This window comes from Urocampus carinirostris, chromosome 6, assembly GCF_059441175.1.
Source record: "Urocampus carinirostris isolate Australia breed hairy pipefish chromosome 6, RoL_Ucar_1.0, whole genome shotgun sequence".
Lineage (NCBI taxonomy): Eukaryota > Metazoa > Chordata > Actinopteri > Syngnathiformes > Syngnathidae > Urocampus > Urocampus carinirostris.
The window spans coordinates 39,679,902-39,697,910 of record NC_142354.1 but is presented as its reverse complement, the minus strand read 5'-3'; the positions used below and the strand labels follow the sequence as shown (position 1 = coordinate 39,697,910).

At 38.2% G+C, this 18,009-nt stretch overlaps 1 protein-coding gene across 1 annotated transcript; it reads left to right on the top strand.

Moving 5' to 3' along the window:
- The first annotated feature begins 538 nt into the window (after nt 1-538).
- Nucleotides 539-16,247, top strand: smpd2b (sphingomyelin phosphodiesterase 2b). The gene is made up of 11 exons (XM_088338992.1): nt 539-770; nt 2,781-2,846; nt 2,960-3,056; nt 4,001-4,077; nt 4,348-4,441; nt 7,499-7,588; nt 7,657-7,739; nt 8,297-8,429; nt 10,130-10,234; nt 10,620-10,788; nt 13,310-16,247. Exons 2-11 carry the CDS (start codon nt 2,800-2,802, stop codon nt 13,714-13,716), a joined length of 1,302 nt encoding a protein of 433 aa, XP_088195118.1. The 5' UTR covers nt 539-770; nt 2,781-2,799; the 3' UTR covers nt 13,717-16,247.
- The last annotated feature ends 1,762 nt before the right edge of the window (nt 16,248-18,009 follow it).

Below are 18,009 nucleotides of genomic sequence, written 5' to 3'. Positions count from 1 at the left end.
GTCACATACTGTACTTTTTGAATATTTTATTCAGGTGTTTTTTAAATACATCAAAGATTATTGTACAATAATAATTTTATCATTTTTAAATACCCTATTTTAGTATTAAATTTACTTTGGATTCAGAATCAGATTATGTACTGTATTTCGGTCTATATTTTTTTGTGCCTTTGTATTAGGTTTTTTGTATAAAGGAGGGTATTTAATTCTCTTACTGCACACTGACAGTTTTATACAGCACCTTAAGTGCACGAAAACAGCTTTAAAAATACATTTGATTTGATTTGCTTGGATAAAACGTCTAAAATGATGCGGAAGAAAAACTACTGGAGAAAACTTTATTTTCCAGAATTCCACCCAAATCAATAGAAAGGCGGAAGTCATCGATAAACCGTTATCTAAAATGTAACTGTTTTTTGAAATGGTTGGAAGAGTGTTTCATAGCAATACAACCCAACATAAAATCTTAACATTACAAAAAAAAAAATAATGAAAGTGTCCAATTTCTGACCGGATGTGACGACATGGACGTCTATATGACGCCACGCAAAATCAAACATGACAGATCTTTCATGCTCTCTTTTTACACTAAGACCGATAAAGACTTAAAGAGAAACTACGACGACGATGGAGTCGTATTGTCTCTTTCACCCTTCGTGAAAAAGGAACAAGTATGACGACGAAGTGGGTTGTCTTTATTTGTCGATAACGCAAGGAAGTATACTTATCCTCAAGCTGCTCAAACTGCCGCTAAAGCTTCGTCCCGACAGGTAAGTTAAAATAAAAAGAGGCTTTTCAGCTTTTTAATAAAAACTTTGCTCTTTTAATCCATAAAATCCGTGAAGTTCCGTTTAAAATCCGGCGATGGTGTCAATGTAATTCTGTGCAGTCTTTTAAGACATGTTTGTGATTAAGGGCTATACAAATAATTGTGCTGGAATTTGTCGTTTAAAATAATGTTATAAGAATCTCTTAATCAGGGTTGGGTAGGGTTACTTTAACTGGATTACTTTCAATTACTTTTGGATTACTCCAATACCAAATATGCTAATAAAAGACGAAACTAAATATGAATAAAATGACAAAATTTTGTGCAGGCTTGGGGAGTAACGGAATACATGGAACGGCAAAAATGATGTTGGCAAGCTGTTTGGATTTATTTTCATTTTGTTTCCGTCGCATTTTATGTTATTTTTGCCGGAGATCAAAGCCAGGAGAGAAAGCTTACCACGTGTTGTGAGTCATCATTTTATTCATCTTTCGTTTCTTTTGTCTTTTATTAGCATCAACCCCCAAAACAAAGCCTACTTACAACAAAGACAGTTAGTTCTTTGTTCCTTTATCTCTTTGTTTCCTTATCCTCACTGTAAATGTGGAACTGGAGTCGTCCAATTTCGTTGTCACAGCCAATCCCATGTTGTAACAATGACAATAAAGGCATAATCTATTCTATTCATATTTGCTATTGGAGTAATCCAAAAGTAATCAAGTTAAAGTAACCCTACCCAACCCTGCTCTTGATTCAACTAAACAGAATGTTCCCAATGTTTTTTTTATCGTCATGGTCACCTTTTTAATGTTTGCAATGGGTAGCAGAAATACATGACTTCCGATTCTGGTTACATTTGTGCTTGCATATAAAAACATTCAGTTTGAAGGGCTTGTTTTTTCTTTCTTTGTGTGTTGTTTTTCTTTTATTTGTGTTTACATTGAGAAATTCTGAATATTCTAGATGCCCTGCTTATTATCCTTTGAGAAACACATCATCAGGCTTGGTTTTCACTTCAACCTAGTTACATTCCATCCCCACCACTGCATGAGACCGGCATGTTTTTTCATGACGTTTCTCCTTTTTCTATATAAACAGCGCGTGATCCAAACTGCCTGATCAGCTTTTTACTCACACGCACACACAAAAGCATTGTCACTGGTAGAACGTTCAAGTCGGTTAATGACAATGGAAACACGTTATTTTCTCCTGGCTTTTGTACTTTCATGTATCCATGCCACCTTGTCAGTCCATCCATCCATGCCTCCAGGCGTTTGTCTTTGTCAGTCAGTCCATTCATTCGTCCGTCAGCCCATCCCTCCATTTATCCATACTTCGATGCATACGTCCATCTGTCTGTCCATTCATCCATCTGTTAAACCATTTAACTGTCATTCTTCCATACGTGATGGAGCAGGCCTAGCAGCGACTCCACTTTCCAGGAGAAACAACCTGGAATAGAAGCTGCTGGTGTCCTTCTCCAAAGCCACAGTGGAGAGCACTCTGGCATACGGCATTACCGTGTGGTATGCTGGGAGCACGGCAACGGATCAGAAAAATCAATTTATACAGCCCAAACGATCATTTGCTGCTCTATCCAGTGTAGGAGACATTGATGGCTTGCGATGCCAAAGCAGAGCCATCAACACGAACATTCTCTATTATCACATTGGAGGCCATTCTCCAAGCACTGCGTTGTAAATATTTTTTTTTTCTGCCTTTTACCTTATGGTCTTTTATCTTCTTCCTCTAAAGTCTTTATTAAATTTTTACTCTGGAGTGCCATGTCCAATTTTGTTGCATACAATGTTTTACTAAATGGATATTAATGATAATAAAGACAATTGGGTTCAAGCGGCCATTGCCAAGAAATTGGATTTGTAAATTCAGACCATACTACATTACTTATTACATGACTTTATTTTTAAGTCCACGGTCAGTGAACAGAACAAAACAAAAACAAGAAACCTGGCTATTAGTGTCCTTTGATATATTTGACCTTCTGGAATAGGATTTGATGTGCCACCATAATGGATCAGGATTCCGTCAGCATCCGAGTATTCTCCCTCAACTGTTGGTCAGTGGACAAACACAATTTCACCCCCACAAACACACGCAAGCACAAAAACACAAACTATTATTTCAGTGAATGTAAATGGTTGACATTTCACTCATGTCTTGGATTGTCAGGGGGGTGCGCTACCTAAGCAAGCATTGCTCTGAGCGGTACAACATGATCGGAAACATGCTGCTCCAAGAACAACACGACGTGATTCTTCTTCAAGAAGTGAGTTAATGCATAATATAATCGACGACTGCTAAAACTTCTATTCTCACTCTATTAATCTATTAATTAATCGGGCATGTTTAAGGACTGTACTTCCCAAATCCATTCTATACGTGGACTGAGCAATTAGGGAAAAAAACACTGGACCGTGTGTACAGTAAGATCAAACATCTAGTTGGATCCGCCCATCTCTGTCTGTCCCTCACCCCCTCATACACCCTCCCTCCGGAGGAAAATAAAGCCTATACAACAAGGATAGTACAAACATCTTCTTTGTTCCTTTATATCTTTGTTTTCCTTATATCCTCACTGGAAAATGTGGTACTGGAGTGCCACGGCCAATTTCGTTGTCACAATATATCCCATGTTGTAACAATGACAATAAAGGTATATTCTATTATGATTTGATATAATTTTTAAAAATACATTTAGTAAGTATAGACATTTTTATTTAAAATGTAACATTTATTTTATTATTTGTTACATAATTATTTGAAACTTTTGAAAATGTTTTTAGCAGATTAAAGGAAAGTACTGTTTTAAAGTAATTTTGTTACAATTGATCTTTATTTTAAATCATTTTAGTTGGATATATAATTTAGCAGAGGGTTCCTTTTCGTCTCCCGTGTTTTTGCTTCTTTTAAGATTAAGAAAATGTAACACAATCACGTATTCCTACCTCAGTAACATTATGTTTTGATATATAATTTAATATATCATTTGTCTCCATTGTGTGTTGCCTTTTTTAAACAAAGTACAAAAATAACATTGGTGGGTACCGAGGTACGATATTCAACCAGATACTCATGTCATTTTGTGTGTTTATTTTGTTAAAACCTGTTGTTGGAATTGGCATGTGAAATTTAAAATCAAAACAAAGTTGATCTACTCTTCATAGTCACTGTGACCATTTTCACATCTTACATTTCTTTTCTGCTGTACAGGTGTGGAGTGAAAAAGACTACACGTTCCTAAGAAGGAAACTGGCCAATAGCCACATTCACGCACATTACTTTAAGAGGTAACATGTTTCAAGTTGAACTCCTCTTGCAAATTTTGTCCAAGAGGCCTCTGATGTGGCCAGGGCGCTTTGATCCACATTCTAAATGGAACTGAGTGAAGGATTAATAATCTTTAATTCTCTTTTAACCTGCATACCAAGGCAAAGGATTCCAATCTTGGCCGCTTGTTCGTTCAAAATCTAAAAGAAAAAAAATGGGATATTATTTCAGACGTGTTTTAGGTATTCTATTTGAATATCTACTAAAGGTTTCCTTTTTTTTCTTGCCAGTGGGGTGATCGGTAGCGGTTTGGCTATTTTCTCCAAGCACAGAATCCAAGACACACTTCTGTACCGCTATTCGCTCAATGGATACCCATACATGGTAGGTTTTTCTCCTGAAAATGTATAGTTAACTAAAGTACACTACACAATACAAACTGACCTTTGTTTATAATGAGGAACGGAAAATAATAAAAAGGAACCCAAACCGCAATATTTTCATACTACTGCACTATTTTGCAACCTTTTTGGGCAAAGGCACACTTATTTCATAAAAAAATATCCTAAGGCATGCTGTCCGTCAAAAATATATTGTAAAAAATGATTCCTTTGTTTTCCACTTGGGGCCTCTAAATAATACACACTGCCGTTTTAAGAATGTTGCTGTTATTTTGGATTTAACCCAATTTTTAACCCGTTTCTGGATTTTTCATCTTTTCTTTGGAAAATATAACAAAAAAAATACTGAACACTGTCAGGGGAACAAAAAATGTCCAATATATGCACCCTTTTCACTTCTTTTCTTATAATAAAAAAATACAAATCAGCAAAATTATCTGCAAGATTTTTACTTCGATTGATTTATTTTATTTTGTAGCTAAATTTTGAACAGTTCCATCAAAGTTTTTTTAAAGGTGGGCTCCATCGTTTCAGGTGTCAATTAAACAGTTGAAAGTAGAATATTTTCGCTTTTTAAGGTTTAATTAAATTATTTCTCTATTAGGTATGTGTTAACAATGCCCATCTAAGTTCAAAGATGAAATAAGTCTACTTGAGGATGTCTAAAAAAATGCACATACTTGCATGCGCAGCCCAAGAAGCTTGATATAGAGTCTGCATTAATGAAACAAGCCAGAAGAGTGTCAGTGATTAGAGAAGTTCCAAATTCCATACAGCACCTTTAATATATAATATTAATATTTCCCTGCACTAACTCATGAAGGTCCCTGGTCTGAGAGCGGGTGGAAACATTGGTTGACCTGGGGAGGGTTGGGTGCCAGCAGGCTGTACTTGCCCAAGACACACTACACAGAATGGTGCTCCTACAACCCTAGTGGTTAAAGGAAACTAACTCCTTTATGAGCAGTGGCAGGCCGACAAGACTGTAGAGAAGCAAAGACCTGTCTTAACGATGTCACTGGAATATGTCATGACACATATTATTGGAAAGCTTAAACTCTTGGGATTCAAGAAATGAGTGTAGATAAGTCTGAATCAAGATACTCAAAAACTATAAGTCACCAATAGGTACCACAAGTACTTCACTGATGAAAGGATTCACGAAAGTTACATTCACGATAGTCCAGTGAATCAAACCGTGTAAAAAAGTTTCTCCAAAAAGCACGATAATGCCAACAGATTCAAAAAAAAGAAATCCCCATCAAAGCATTTCTGCATTGTTTGACGTTCCTTGTTGTTATACATCTCTCTTATCCCATAATTTCCTTTCACAAGTAAACAATTTTGTAATTTGATTCTCTAATACGGTCTCTGAACATTCAATTGACACCACTCTCCACAAATTGCAAGCTTTTTTTGCACGGTCCACAGCCCGCAATAGCCTTTAAAGGGTCTGTATTGCAAAAAAAGGTGTGTCCTACTTTGGCTACGAAAATCTTCAGCTAGTAGTGACCAATTCAAATGATGATTGACACATTGGGTTAGCAAGTCAACTTCCCAACATAAATATATGCATAAGTACAATTTGTATTTAAGTCAGAGTCGAAAATAAACTTGTGTAATGGAACTCGGGATCCATTTTTAAACGCGATATCACGTGCAAGTGGGTACAACCAGTGATTAAAGTTAAAACATTTTCAACTCTTTTCTAATATCAAAAAAATTGGCCAAAGTCAAATACACTGTTGCAGAGGTTCTAGAGTTGTGCACACGACATCTCCAAATGGCCACTTTTGGAAACGCCTAAACATACCCTTAGGAAATCGTGTAAAATACAATGTTTAGTTTTTCAGATTTTAATCAAATTTGACCTGGGACCAGGAAAGTTCTCATGCTATTGTCTCAGCTGTTTTCCAGCTAAGATGCCCATGATCCAAAAAAAAAAGGCGATAACAAAAACCTTTTTCTGTGCGTTTCAACTTAGATTACGCAATGTTAGTAGCACTTGCAATGATTATATCAGTTGGGGACAAGTCTTCAGAGTGTTGCATTTTAAAATAGACCAACATCTTCCATATTCTCCCAACTTTTCAGGAACAGCATTCAATTTACTTTGGGTTTGTCTTGGATTGGGATTTGTGGCAAAGTTTACAGGATTGTTTACAATGCCCAACCGAGTTCAATAAGCCCTTATATATTTTTTTTATTCTATTGCGCCTTTCTGCCTATATCTTAGTTTTAGCAAAGCTATTTGGACTTTGGAACACATTAGGTAGAATGAAAGAGTGTGAGAGGGGCGTTGAGCGCATCTAAATAATGCACTTACTTGCACATGCAACATGAGGAGCTTCGCAGAGGCTGCAATTATAAGATGGTGTCAGTGAGTAGAGGAGTTCCATATTCCGATGAGGAGATACATATTTTATAATAAGAACAAAATCTGCTGGCACTTACTGATGTGGATCAATGGAAGAAAACAAATAAACGTCATGGCATGTTATTTTGCAAAGATCTATCTATCTCTCTATCTTCTGGTCGTATCCCTCTAGAGGGGTGACTGACAGCAAGAAAAACACATACAAAAACAAAGAAAATAAAAAGGGAAGACGTAGCAAAAAACGCACCCCAAAAAGTTTGGACCATGACCAACCCAAATGCCCAAAGAAGTTAAGCACCTCGGCACCCAAGTTGGTCATGCTTTCGTCCCTCCAGATGAAACGGGACACGAGAAAGCGCCCGTGTCACTCGGGTCAGGGCACACTCTTCTGTTCAACAGCAGGGCCCGACAGCTTTCACTGGTTTACCCCTGCCGCATCATACGAGTGCCTTGCCCATCCCTTAGAACGCGTCTAAACCTCCCACTATCCTTTTACAACACCTCTCCACTCATTCCTAAAATTATAAAATTGAGTGATTACCTTCGGCACACTAGACAATGTTCCACAACACAGTAGTGATCCCAAGCACACTGGTTTAAAAATGATGCACAATTAATTTGGTTTTCATTCCCATATTAAATTTGTAAACGTGTATTTTTCAGGCTCACCATGGGGACTGGTTTGGAGGCAAAGCTGTGGGAATGGCTGTACTGAGCATTGGCCAGCTGACTGCCAACTTCTACCTGACTCATGTAGGTTGAGCCTTCACATTTATCTATTCTGAATAAGCATGAGGTGACGTAATTTCCTGTTGTTGTAGCTACACGCCGAGTACTCCCGGAAGAGTGACTCGTATCTACCTCACCGAATAGTCCAGGCCTGGGAGTTGCAGCAGTTTATTCGGTACTTTTCTAAATCATAATTTCCAATTCTATCTAAAGTCAGAAAGCGGACAAATGTAATTGTTCATTCTAATTCATATTTTTCTTATTTAACTATACCTTGAAAGTTTTTTTCTCCTTTAATATGAAGAAAATAAATGGAATACTATTATACACAGTATTTACACTTTAATTTTTGACTTGATCTTCAAGAGAAATGAAAAAAAAAAATGTATCGGTTCAAAATTATCAATTGTAACTTCAAGTATTGTTTGAAAATTACTAGAACGTTTTTGAAGAATTATTTGTATTTTTATATTTGACTGGATATATAAATTTGAATATACATATAATTTCATTTATATTAGTATTTTTATCTTCCTTAAAGTCTTGAGTTCTATTCTATTTTGTTGGTTTCCCAAGAACTAGTGATTCTTCCACTCACTTATTTCCTCTTATTTGAGTTATTTAATCATTATTAATCATTTTGATTCCAAAAGCCTTTTTCAGTTATTTGTCCCGTGCATGTTTTTATGGTTATATAATTACTCAGCATTTTAACCGAACGTGTTTCCACAGACACACTTCTGTCGGCGCTGATGTGGTGGTCCTCGGCGGCGATCTCAACATGCACCCGCAAGACCTTGGCAACCGGCTGCTTACCTCTTATACGGAGTTGAGGGATGCCTACACCGAATCCGATACCTTTGATGTAGGTCTTTAGAGGACGGATTGATCTTTGGAACAGTTCATTTATCGAGAATGCGCCTTGCTGTACGAGAAATGTTTACATTTTTAAACTTTAAGGAGCTGTACGGAATTTGTAACCCTTCTCTGCCAACTCTGGCTTGTATCATCGTTGCAGCCTCTGTCGAGCATTTTTATCATGCGTGTGTAGCTACGTGCATGTTGACAGACTCCAAAGGAATGGAAAATAAAGCAAAACTGGGACGTTGAACAAGGATGCAAGAGCATAAAAATGACGTCTGGGGAGACTGGGTTGCCCAAACAAACGTCCATAGATCTGGTAAATTAGTGAATTTTGAATGATTGTGGATACGTTTGGACAATTAGCAGGATTGATAATGCGTTGCAAGGCCTGTTCGAGCTGAAATTAAGCATGGGCATTTAATGGATATCTCCTCCCCCGAAAAAATAAAGTTCCGTAAAATTCAGACTATAGGCCGCCACATTTTCCCCATATTTTCAACCCTGCGTCTTATGCAATGTTGCCGCTAAGTTATGTAGTAAAGTTAAGAGTGAGACCCGTGGAATATGTGTCGTGGAAGACACAAGTTTAATGTGACTGCGCTTTGTGCACGAAAAAAAACAGCATGAAACAGACCCTTATCATGGAAAAGCTGTCAATCAAAAGGGGACGGCTAACTATGGGAATAATTTTACAAGTCTGTGTATTTGTAAAATACTGTGGCGAAACGTAATTCAGGAAGCAACATCCAACGAAGCAAAAATGTTTAAGGCAGATTTCTATTTATCTGATCCAGGCACCGACTCGTTATACTGGTGAAGGACAACGTTCATATTAAAAAATATATATATATGAATATGTTTTTGCATTAGTAACATTCTGGAAAAAAAGTAGTGTAATTTTAGATGTTTAAAGGCATACTGTAGGTCAAACAGGCGGCCCGCGGGCCAGATCAGGCCCGCTAAGGGATTGAATCCGGCCCGCGAGACAACACTCAGAGAAGCGCAAGAGAAACACAAGCTGCAGGTTGAAATATGTCAACTTGATGTTGCCAAAGCCAAGTGGCTCTCACAAAGACACTGTACTTGTATTTCTTTCTCTCTCTCTTTCTTTTCCACCCCTTTTCTCCCACTCGGTCTCTTTCACACTCTGTGTCTCTTTTTCTCTTCCTTTGTTGCTCTTTGTCTCTTTCTTTCTGTGTCTTTTAACCTCTTTTGCTCTAACTTAATTTTTTTCTTTTCTCTTCTCTTTCTCTCTTCATACCCTTGACGCTTTCTTTCCTCTTTTCTCTCCTTCTGTCTTTCTATTTCTCTTTGGATTTCTTCCTCTCCCTTTCTTTTCCCCCTCTCACAACTTTTTATCTTTTGTTTCTCACGCTCTCTCCCTCTCTTTTTCTTTCTTTGTCCCGCCCTCTCTCATTTTCTCCCCCTCTTTCTATTATTTCTTTATCTCCTTTTCTTTCTCCTTAATCTACTAGTTCGGCCCCCGACAAAATGTTTGTTCTATCGTGTGGCCCCCGAATTAAAATGAGTTTGACACCCCTGCTTTAGGTGATAGTGACCAATTTGGGTCAAGCAACATTTCAGATACCTGAATCAAGGAACTTAAAACAATTCTGTATTTTCCGGCCTGGTCCTTATTGTTTTCCAAAGGGGTACTGTGTGACTGAATGAGGAACCCTTTGTATGCGTTTTATGTTACAGGGATGTGAAAACGGTCTCACCCTCATATTGGAAAATCCTTTCATCAGCCCAAAGGTGATCGCTCCATTCGAAAAAGGCATCAGGATCGACTACATTCTCTTCAAGGTGGCTGGACCTTTCAATTCACTATGTAGAATAGAATATACCTTTATTGTCATTGTTACAAAATGGGTTAACATATTGTGACAACGAAATTGGGCATGACACTCCAGTTTCACACATTCACAGTGAGGTAAAAAAGCCAAGAAGATAAAGGAACAGCAGATAAGGTTATAAAACAAGGAGGATAAGGTTATAGTTATAATTTACACAATATTTACACAAGAAATGTCGGCATGTAGGATGTTACATACAGTTTGGTATCGTAATACAGTTTGGTATCGTAATGTACTGTTGCATAAGTCAAAAAAGACTTGACTGGAATCATTGACTCAACACTCAAGTTTGTCATATCAGACGCCTTGAACCTTTGTCTCCATCCCACACGCAGGGCTCTTGCAAAGTCGACATCCAGTGTACGTCAATGAACACCACCAAAGGTTCCATCCCTGGACAGCCTTTCCCCTACTCTGACCACGAAGCTTTGACAGCAGAGTTCACACTTGCTTCCAATGAGGCCAGCGGAGATTTTCGCTCCAGCAGCCGTGACTCTGCCGCAGGTATTTATTTTTTTGCCACCACTCAATTTGTACCAGTTCATCCCAATTATATTACCGTGTTTTCCGGTGCAACAAAAAACCCCAAATGGCCAGATATCTGAAAGTGTGCTTTATAAACCGCAAAATACTGTGGATAAGATTGAAAATACATAGTTTTTATACGCGTGCCTTGCTACACGAGGTATTAAGGTATACGACCCTATACAGTGGAACCTCAGTTCTCGACCATAATCCGTTCCAGAACCCTGTTCGAAAACCGATTTTTTTCGATCACCGAAATCAGTTTTCCCATTAAAAATAATGCAAATCGTTTTAATCCGTTTTAACACCCTGAATGTTTACCTTGAATGTTTAACGTAAACATAAAGCTAACCCAGGCTAATCATACGTCCGCGTTATCGTAATCTTCCGTACGAAAGATCACGCTAACATGAACGTGTAAAAATAAAAAAATCAGGTCGTTTACAAGTCATTTAGCACCCGGGTCTCCACAACAAGTGATGAACGGTTCATTGGAAAGGGGGCTCCGTTCCAACACTCTGAATGTTTACCTTGAATGTTCAACGTAAACATAAAGCTAACCCAGGCTAATCGTACGTTCGCGTTATCGTAATCTTCCGTACGAAAGATTACGCTAACATGAACGTATAAAAATTTCTCACCTTTGTGGTGGTCAGCAGAAGGCGCAGGTGGACAGTGGGGTATTCCCTGGCAAGATCAGACACTCGCACACCTCCTTCATATTTTGCTATTATTTCTTTCTTAAATGCAATAGTTGTACACACTACTTTTCTTTTTTCACCTGTAGCAACTTTGCTGCATGTACTGAATTTCTTCCGAGGCATAATTAGGGGCTAAAACACTTGGTACACCTATATTAAAAGCGAAAGCAAAACGAAGCACGTCCGCACGCGATAACAGTTGGTCACGAAAAGAGCGATTTACACCCGTACGCCGCTCAGCATCGCACCCTAGCGTACGCACTTAGGCATTACCGGCGTTCGAACTCCGATTTTTTGACCGAACAGCGAAGCAAGAATTTCTGGAAATTTTTGGTCGGACTCCGATTCGTTCGAACTGAGAGGCGTTCGAAAACCGAGGTTCCACTGTATGTGCAATGATTGATCAATCGGTAAACATCGATGACCAAAATCACAAATCTTTGCATGCTACGGGAATCGAACCCGGGTCATGGGGATAACAGCGCCTGCACTTAATCACTAAACAACCAGTGATAGAGAACATGCAAACAGGCTTTATGTTCTATCTCATTCATATGGTTTTTACTCAGTGCCAGATATGAATGTTAGAGAATGATGAGGACAGAAAGTCGTCTTGAAAGATATAAATATGCACAAAGGTCGATTCATCATCAGATACACCAAATGGTTGTTTCCTTAGTGCTTTTTTTTTTTTTTATTCATATAATTTAGGATGATTTTCTTTCATTAAAATAGTATGAAAATTAAGTAATATTCCTCACGTGTGTTTTAAGGGACGGATCTGGGTCAAATATGACTCCTAAATTTTTGACAGAGTCCCTCTGGATGATATTACATTTGTCAATTTTTAGATTAAAACCAAATGTATCACTTAGAGACCAAAACGCAACAGTAAGTGAACCGAGTGGGGAGTTCATATGAATGTTCAAGTCCCCCATAATTATTATTTTGTCTGCATAGGTTACTAGGTCAGACAACAGTTCAGATTATTCATCTAAGAAAACTGAGTATGGTCCTGGTGGGCGATAGTTACTCCGTAAATTGACAATAAGGAGTAGTAGCGCATAACAAGAGCCTCGAATGCCTTATAATTATTAGAGGTACGAGGAGTAAGTTTAAGTATTTTTTTCAGAAATTAGCGCAACAATTAGCAACTAGGAAGAATTATTGTTAAACCAAGCAAATTATTCTGCCATCTGACTTAATAGTTATATGTTCTTATTTTAAACGTAATGTTTCATATATAACTTTTTTTTAAATTATATTTTTGTCTAGAAAATTGAAACATGTATTGTTTTTTCTTTATGATAGTCTTCTTCCAAGCCTTCCAAATGTCCTCACATTTTGAAAGCTTCTTGCTTTCCAATCGCGTGGATGGCTCTTTGTTTTTTAAGTCCGTGATTCTAAGATGTGAAATCAAACATTGTTTTGAGTTCAAAAAAAACTGTTTAAACAATGTCAAGAAAATATAGAGAATAATCTCAATTTTGTTGTGTGACTTGTACTAAACAAGAGTATGAATGTGATTGGTAGTGAAACCTAGATATACCCATTTATAGGAGAGTGTGCACACTTATGCAAACAGTTTATTTTTTCCCTCTTTTTGAGAGAAAGGATCACTTTCAAATTTCTGGCCAATTGGAGGTTTTATAGGGTCTCTTATCTCACATGATTTTTCTGTACCTTTCTGTTGTCCTTTATTTTGTTTTTGTATATGACTTTCTGGAATATTGGGTGTTAAGAAAGGACAGAGTTTTTTTCCAACGTATGTTGAGTGTTTTTATTTTTCTATCCTGAAGGGGACGTGGCCAGACTGGTGGACATCTTGACAGAAGCCCGCACCGAAGTGAAGGTCGGTGTTCACTGCGCCGAGCGGATGCGCTACACAGCAGCTCGCACGGCCATCATGGGCCTGTTCCTGCTTTTTTTGGAGCTGGCCATAGCATCCGTGCCCTGGGTGACCTTGGGAGCTGAACAGGCTTTCCCTTTCATTACCTTCTACCTGCTGGTGGCGCTGTGCTTGGCCATCCTGCTGTGCACCTCGCTTCTTTACATCTTCTACACTATGGAGCTCAAGTCTCTGCAGGGCACCGAGGACGAGATGAGGCTGACCGTGTGCTCCCTGCAGGAAAAACTGCGCAGCATGCCCTTGGCCAAAACCTCCGATGGTCTCAAGCTGAGCGACACACTCCGAGCTGACGAGTAAATTGGATTTGAAAATTGAAATTGTGCTCTACCACTTATCTTGAAGACGGTTACTTTCTAAAATAGAAATAGAAATAAGTGGATCTGCAACTGAACTGAATCAAATAATGTGACACGCTCTCACTGAGAAAGTCTTAGACTAACTTTGAACTTGTTCTGAATGTAGTAAAATATTTAACCTCTTTACAATCAACTGAAATAATTTTGTTAGTTGAGAATGGAGAGATCACACTGAACTTTATTGATTTAAAAAACAATATATGTACAGTGGAACCTCGGTTTTCGAACGCCTCTCAGTTCGAACAAATCTGAGTCGGACCACTAATTTTGAGAAATTCTTGCTTCGCTGTTCAGTCCAAAAAATCGGATTTCGAACGCCGGTAATGCGTGAGTGCGTACGCTAGGGTGCCATGCTGAGCGGCGTACGGGTGTAGATCGCTCTTTTCTTGACCAACTGTTATCGCGTGCGGACGTGCTTCCTTTTACTTTCGCTTTTAATATAGGTGTACAAAGTCTTTTAGCCCCGAATTATGCCTCTGAAGAAAGTCAGTGCAAGCAGCAAAGTTGCTACAGGTGAAAAAAGAAAAGTAGTGCGTACAACTATTGCATTTAAGAAAGAAATAATAGCCAAATATGAAGGTGTGCGAGCGCCTTCTGCTGACCACCACAAAGGTAAGAAATCCTATTCATAAGATTACGATTAGCCTGGGTTAGCTTTAAGTTTACGTTAAACATTCAGGGTGTTGGAACGGAGCCCAACATTGAGGGTGTTGGAACGGAGCCCCCTTTCCAATGAACCGCTCACCACATGTTGTGGAGACCCGGGTGCTAAATGACTTGTAAACGACCTGATTTTTTTATTTTTACACGTTCATGTTAGCGTAATCTTTCGTATGGAAGATTACGATAACGCGAACATACGATTAGCCTGGGTTAGCTTTATGTTTACGTTAAACATTCATGGTAAACATTCAGGGTGCTGGAACGGATTAAAACGATTTACATTATTTTTAATGAGAAAAATGATTTCCGTGATCGAACAAATCGGTTTTCGAACAGGGTTCTGGAATGGATTATGGTCGAGAACCGAGGTTCCCCTGTACTAATTTATTATTAAAAGGTTATGACGTGTAAGGGACAATTTATCACCATTAAGTGGAAAAGCATATTTATCACTGTTTTTGTAAACTTCCATATAGGATATTTCATCACAAAATCGCTTATTATGTGCATTTGTAATGCTTCGAAACATTTAATGCTTAGTGTGCTACCAGAAAAGTGCTTAAACAACTTTTTGAAAAAAAAATTTTAGAACACGTGCACTATTTACATAGTGACATGAAGATATATATTATACTATATATATATATATATATATATATATATATATACATTTTTGGGGGGTTTGAACAAATTTATTGACACTAATACCAGCAAACAAACAATGTGAGGTTTGAACAACCCCTCTCGACAATCTTAACAGCAATCAAGCATATTCACAATTTCGTTATGTCTGGCAATATGACGTTTTAACAATTTGTTCTGACATTTTCAACATCAATTAAGCAATTTTGTTATATCATATCCCAACAATATGAGTTATTATCGACACTTTTAACATTCACAATTTCCTTATATCATGTTCTAACAATATGAGGTTTGAACCATTTTTATCGAAACTTTTAACAAGCAGTTAAGCAATGTGTAAAGGGATGCCTTAACCATTAGTGTCATAGGGTCACCATTGATAAAACAAAGCTATTTTTGTTCAAAGAAGTTGAAGAGAGGCAGGGAAAGTAATGGTGAGTTATGCCAGCTTTAAGGTTTTTGGGTATCCTGTTTTAGACTGATGGTGATTTTTCTCTGATGAGTACATTTTGAAATGATGATCATATATTTTGAATCCCAAGAGTTTAAGCTTTCCAATGATATTCGGTGACTGGTGACACCGTCCGCCGGGCCGTCAGAATGGTAAGAGATGAAGATACCGTATTGTATTAAAACTCTGTGTGCCCTTTTTGTAAGTATTTCATTTTTCAATCTGAACACATGCAGCTAATATTCAGGTGTGGCTTATGTATGTACAAAATGTTTTTTTCCTTTAAAAATTTACTGGGTGTGGCTTAAAATCACGTGCGCCTTATAGTCTGAATTTTACAGTACTCTTTTGCCCACACTCCAACTATAAATACAAATTCCTTGCAACTTTGATTCCTTAACATTTGACTCCAGAGTGATGGATCATATATTGTTTTTTTTTTCCTGTGCACATATTTTGATTTGATCTTCAATGTCCGATATACTGATTTGTAAAAACATTCTTTGGTATAGGCTTAGAAATCTTAGCAGGAAATAATGATAATCTTTTATTTAAAATGAGTGTGATGCACTTATTTTATCAATGCAATAAATCTCTTCTATCAGGCAATAAAAAGCGACTGCGCCAAATGCGTCATTTAAGTTGTTTTGTTGTGTTCAGAGTTGGGGGATTCTTGAGAAAATTCAATTAAAATGGATATTTTCAATAAGTCATTCCAGCGTACTGTTCTTAGTATTTTGTTGAAAGGCAATGAAACAAAAGGAACTTTGATTCACCACTTGAGGGCAGCCTCGACACCCATTTCGTGAATGTCCTGAATCGAGCAAACAACTTTTGCCAAATATGTAAGTTTTTTTCACTTTTGTAATGTACTGTATTGCATTTTGTGAAGTCACAATTATTTATATCACCCTTAATCACAGTCTCAAGGGCTGCGCAGGCCACAATGACAACGTCGTATAATGTATATATCCATCGATTATCTGCACAGCCTATCCTCAGTAGGGTTGCGGCGGTGTGGAGCCCAGCTATCTTAGGGCAGTGGGCAGGGGACACAATGAACTGGTTGCAGGGCACACAGGGACATTATATATATCTATATATTTATATATATAGGACAAAAATGCCCGCAGTGCCTTTTCTACAGCGTCAATCGATCACAGCAAGTGGCACAATGGTTTCCCTCTGAGATGGATACAGGTGGACAGTACTCCCTTATTTTTGTGGGGGTTGGGTTACGAAAAAGATCCTGCACTAGTAAAAACCCGCAAAGCATGGCCGTAACCAGCCCCTTTTTGAGAGTGTTCAAGCACCCTAAAATCGCCCTTTCTCCTTCGTATCACCACCAGGCAGGCAGTCAGAAAAAGACAGGACAATACAGAATATGAGGTGGGCATCAATCATAAGCTTTGGAATAGACGTGTGTCTTAAGCCTTGATTTAAACACTTCCATTAAGGTTGCAGATCTTATCACCGGGGGCCGGATGGAGAACGCTCTCAAGCCTGCAGACTTCTTGGCTCACTAGTAGACCGGCATTTTCCGAGCGCAGACTCCGTGGAGAAACATGGGGAAGTCAAATCAGAGAGCTAAGAGGGTGCAAGTCCATGCAAACATATGTTAATAAGAGAACCTTAAAGTCACATCTTAAGTGGACTGGGAGCCAGTGCAAGTTGGCCAATACAGGAGTAATATGCTTTTTGGGATTAGTCAAAAGTTTAGCTGCTGCATTCTGAACCAGCTGCAAACTTTTGATAAACATCGGGAGACCTGAAAGCAATACATTACAGTAATCAAGCCGAAAAGTAATAAACGCATGAATTAAAACCTCTGCATCTGATTGGGACAGCATCGGACGAATCTTCGCAATATTACGGAGGTGGTAGAAAGCTATTCTAGTAATATTTTCACGTGTGACTGAAACGACAGATTAGGATCAAATATAACACCTAGATTTTTTACCGAGTCACTATGGGTCATATTACATTTGTCTAGTTTCAGGGTAGTGATTGAAAACCACAAAGTGAAGTAACACCCCTGAACAGTGTTGAATGATAATGATTTTAAAAAGACTGCACTTTATCAAGTTGTGTTCTTGCTGCCTGCACTACTGTATTAAAGAGATCACCCACATTACTTCACTCAGACGACACTTTGTCGCCATCATGTGGACGTTATGGAAAAAACTGTTGTCGACAGGATGGCTTTTAATAGAAACTTGGAATTAAAAAGGATTTGGGCATATGTAATGCAGGTTCATCAAGCTGTTTTATATGTGCAACCATAACGTCATAGATGCACAGGTAGAAAGGGGGCGGGGTTAGTATTCAGCCAATCAGAATGCAGAATACAATAAAGATGAAAATACACCATTGTAGCAAAATGCAATAAGCAAACCACGAGATAGCAAGGGATTACTTTACTGTATTGCTTTTATTTTCATTCCACAAACAGCAGTAACGGAGTCCCCCCCACAG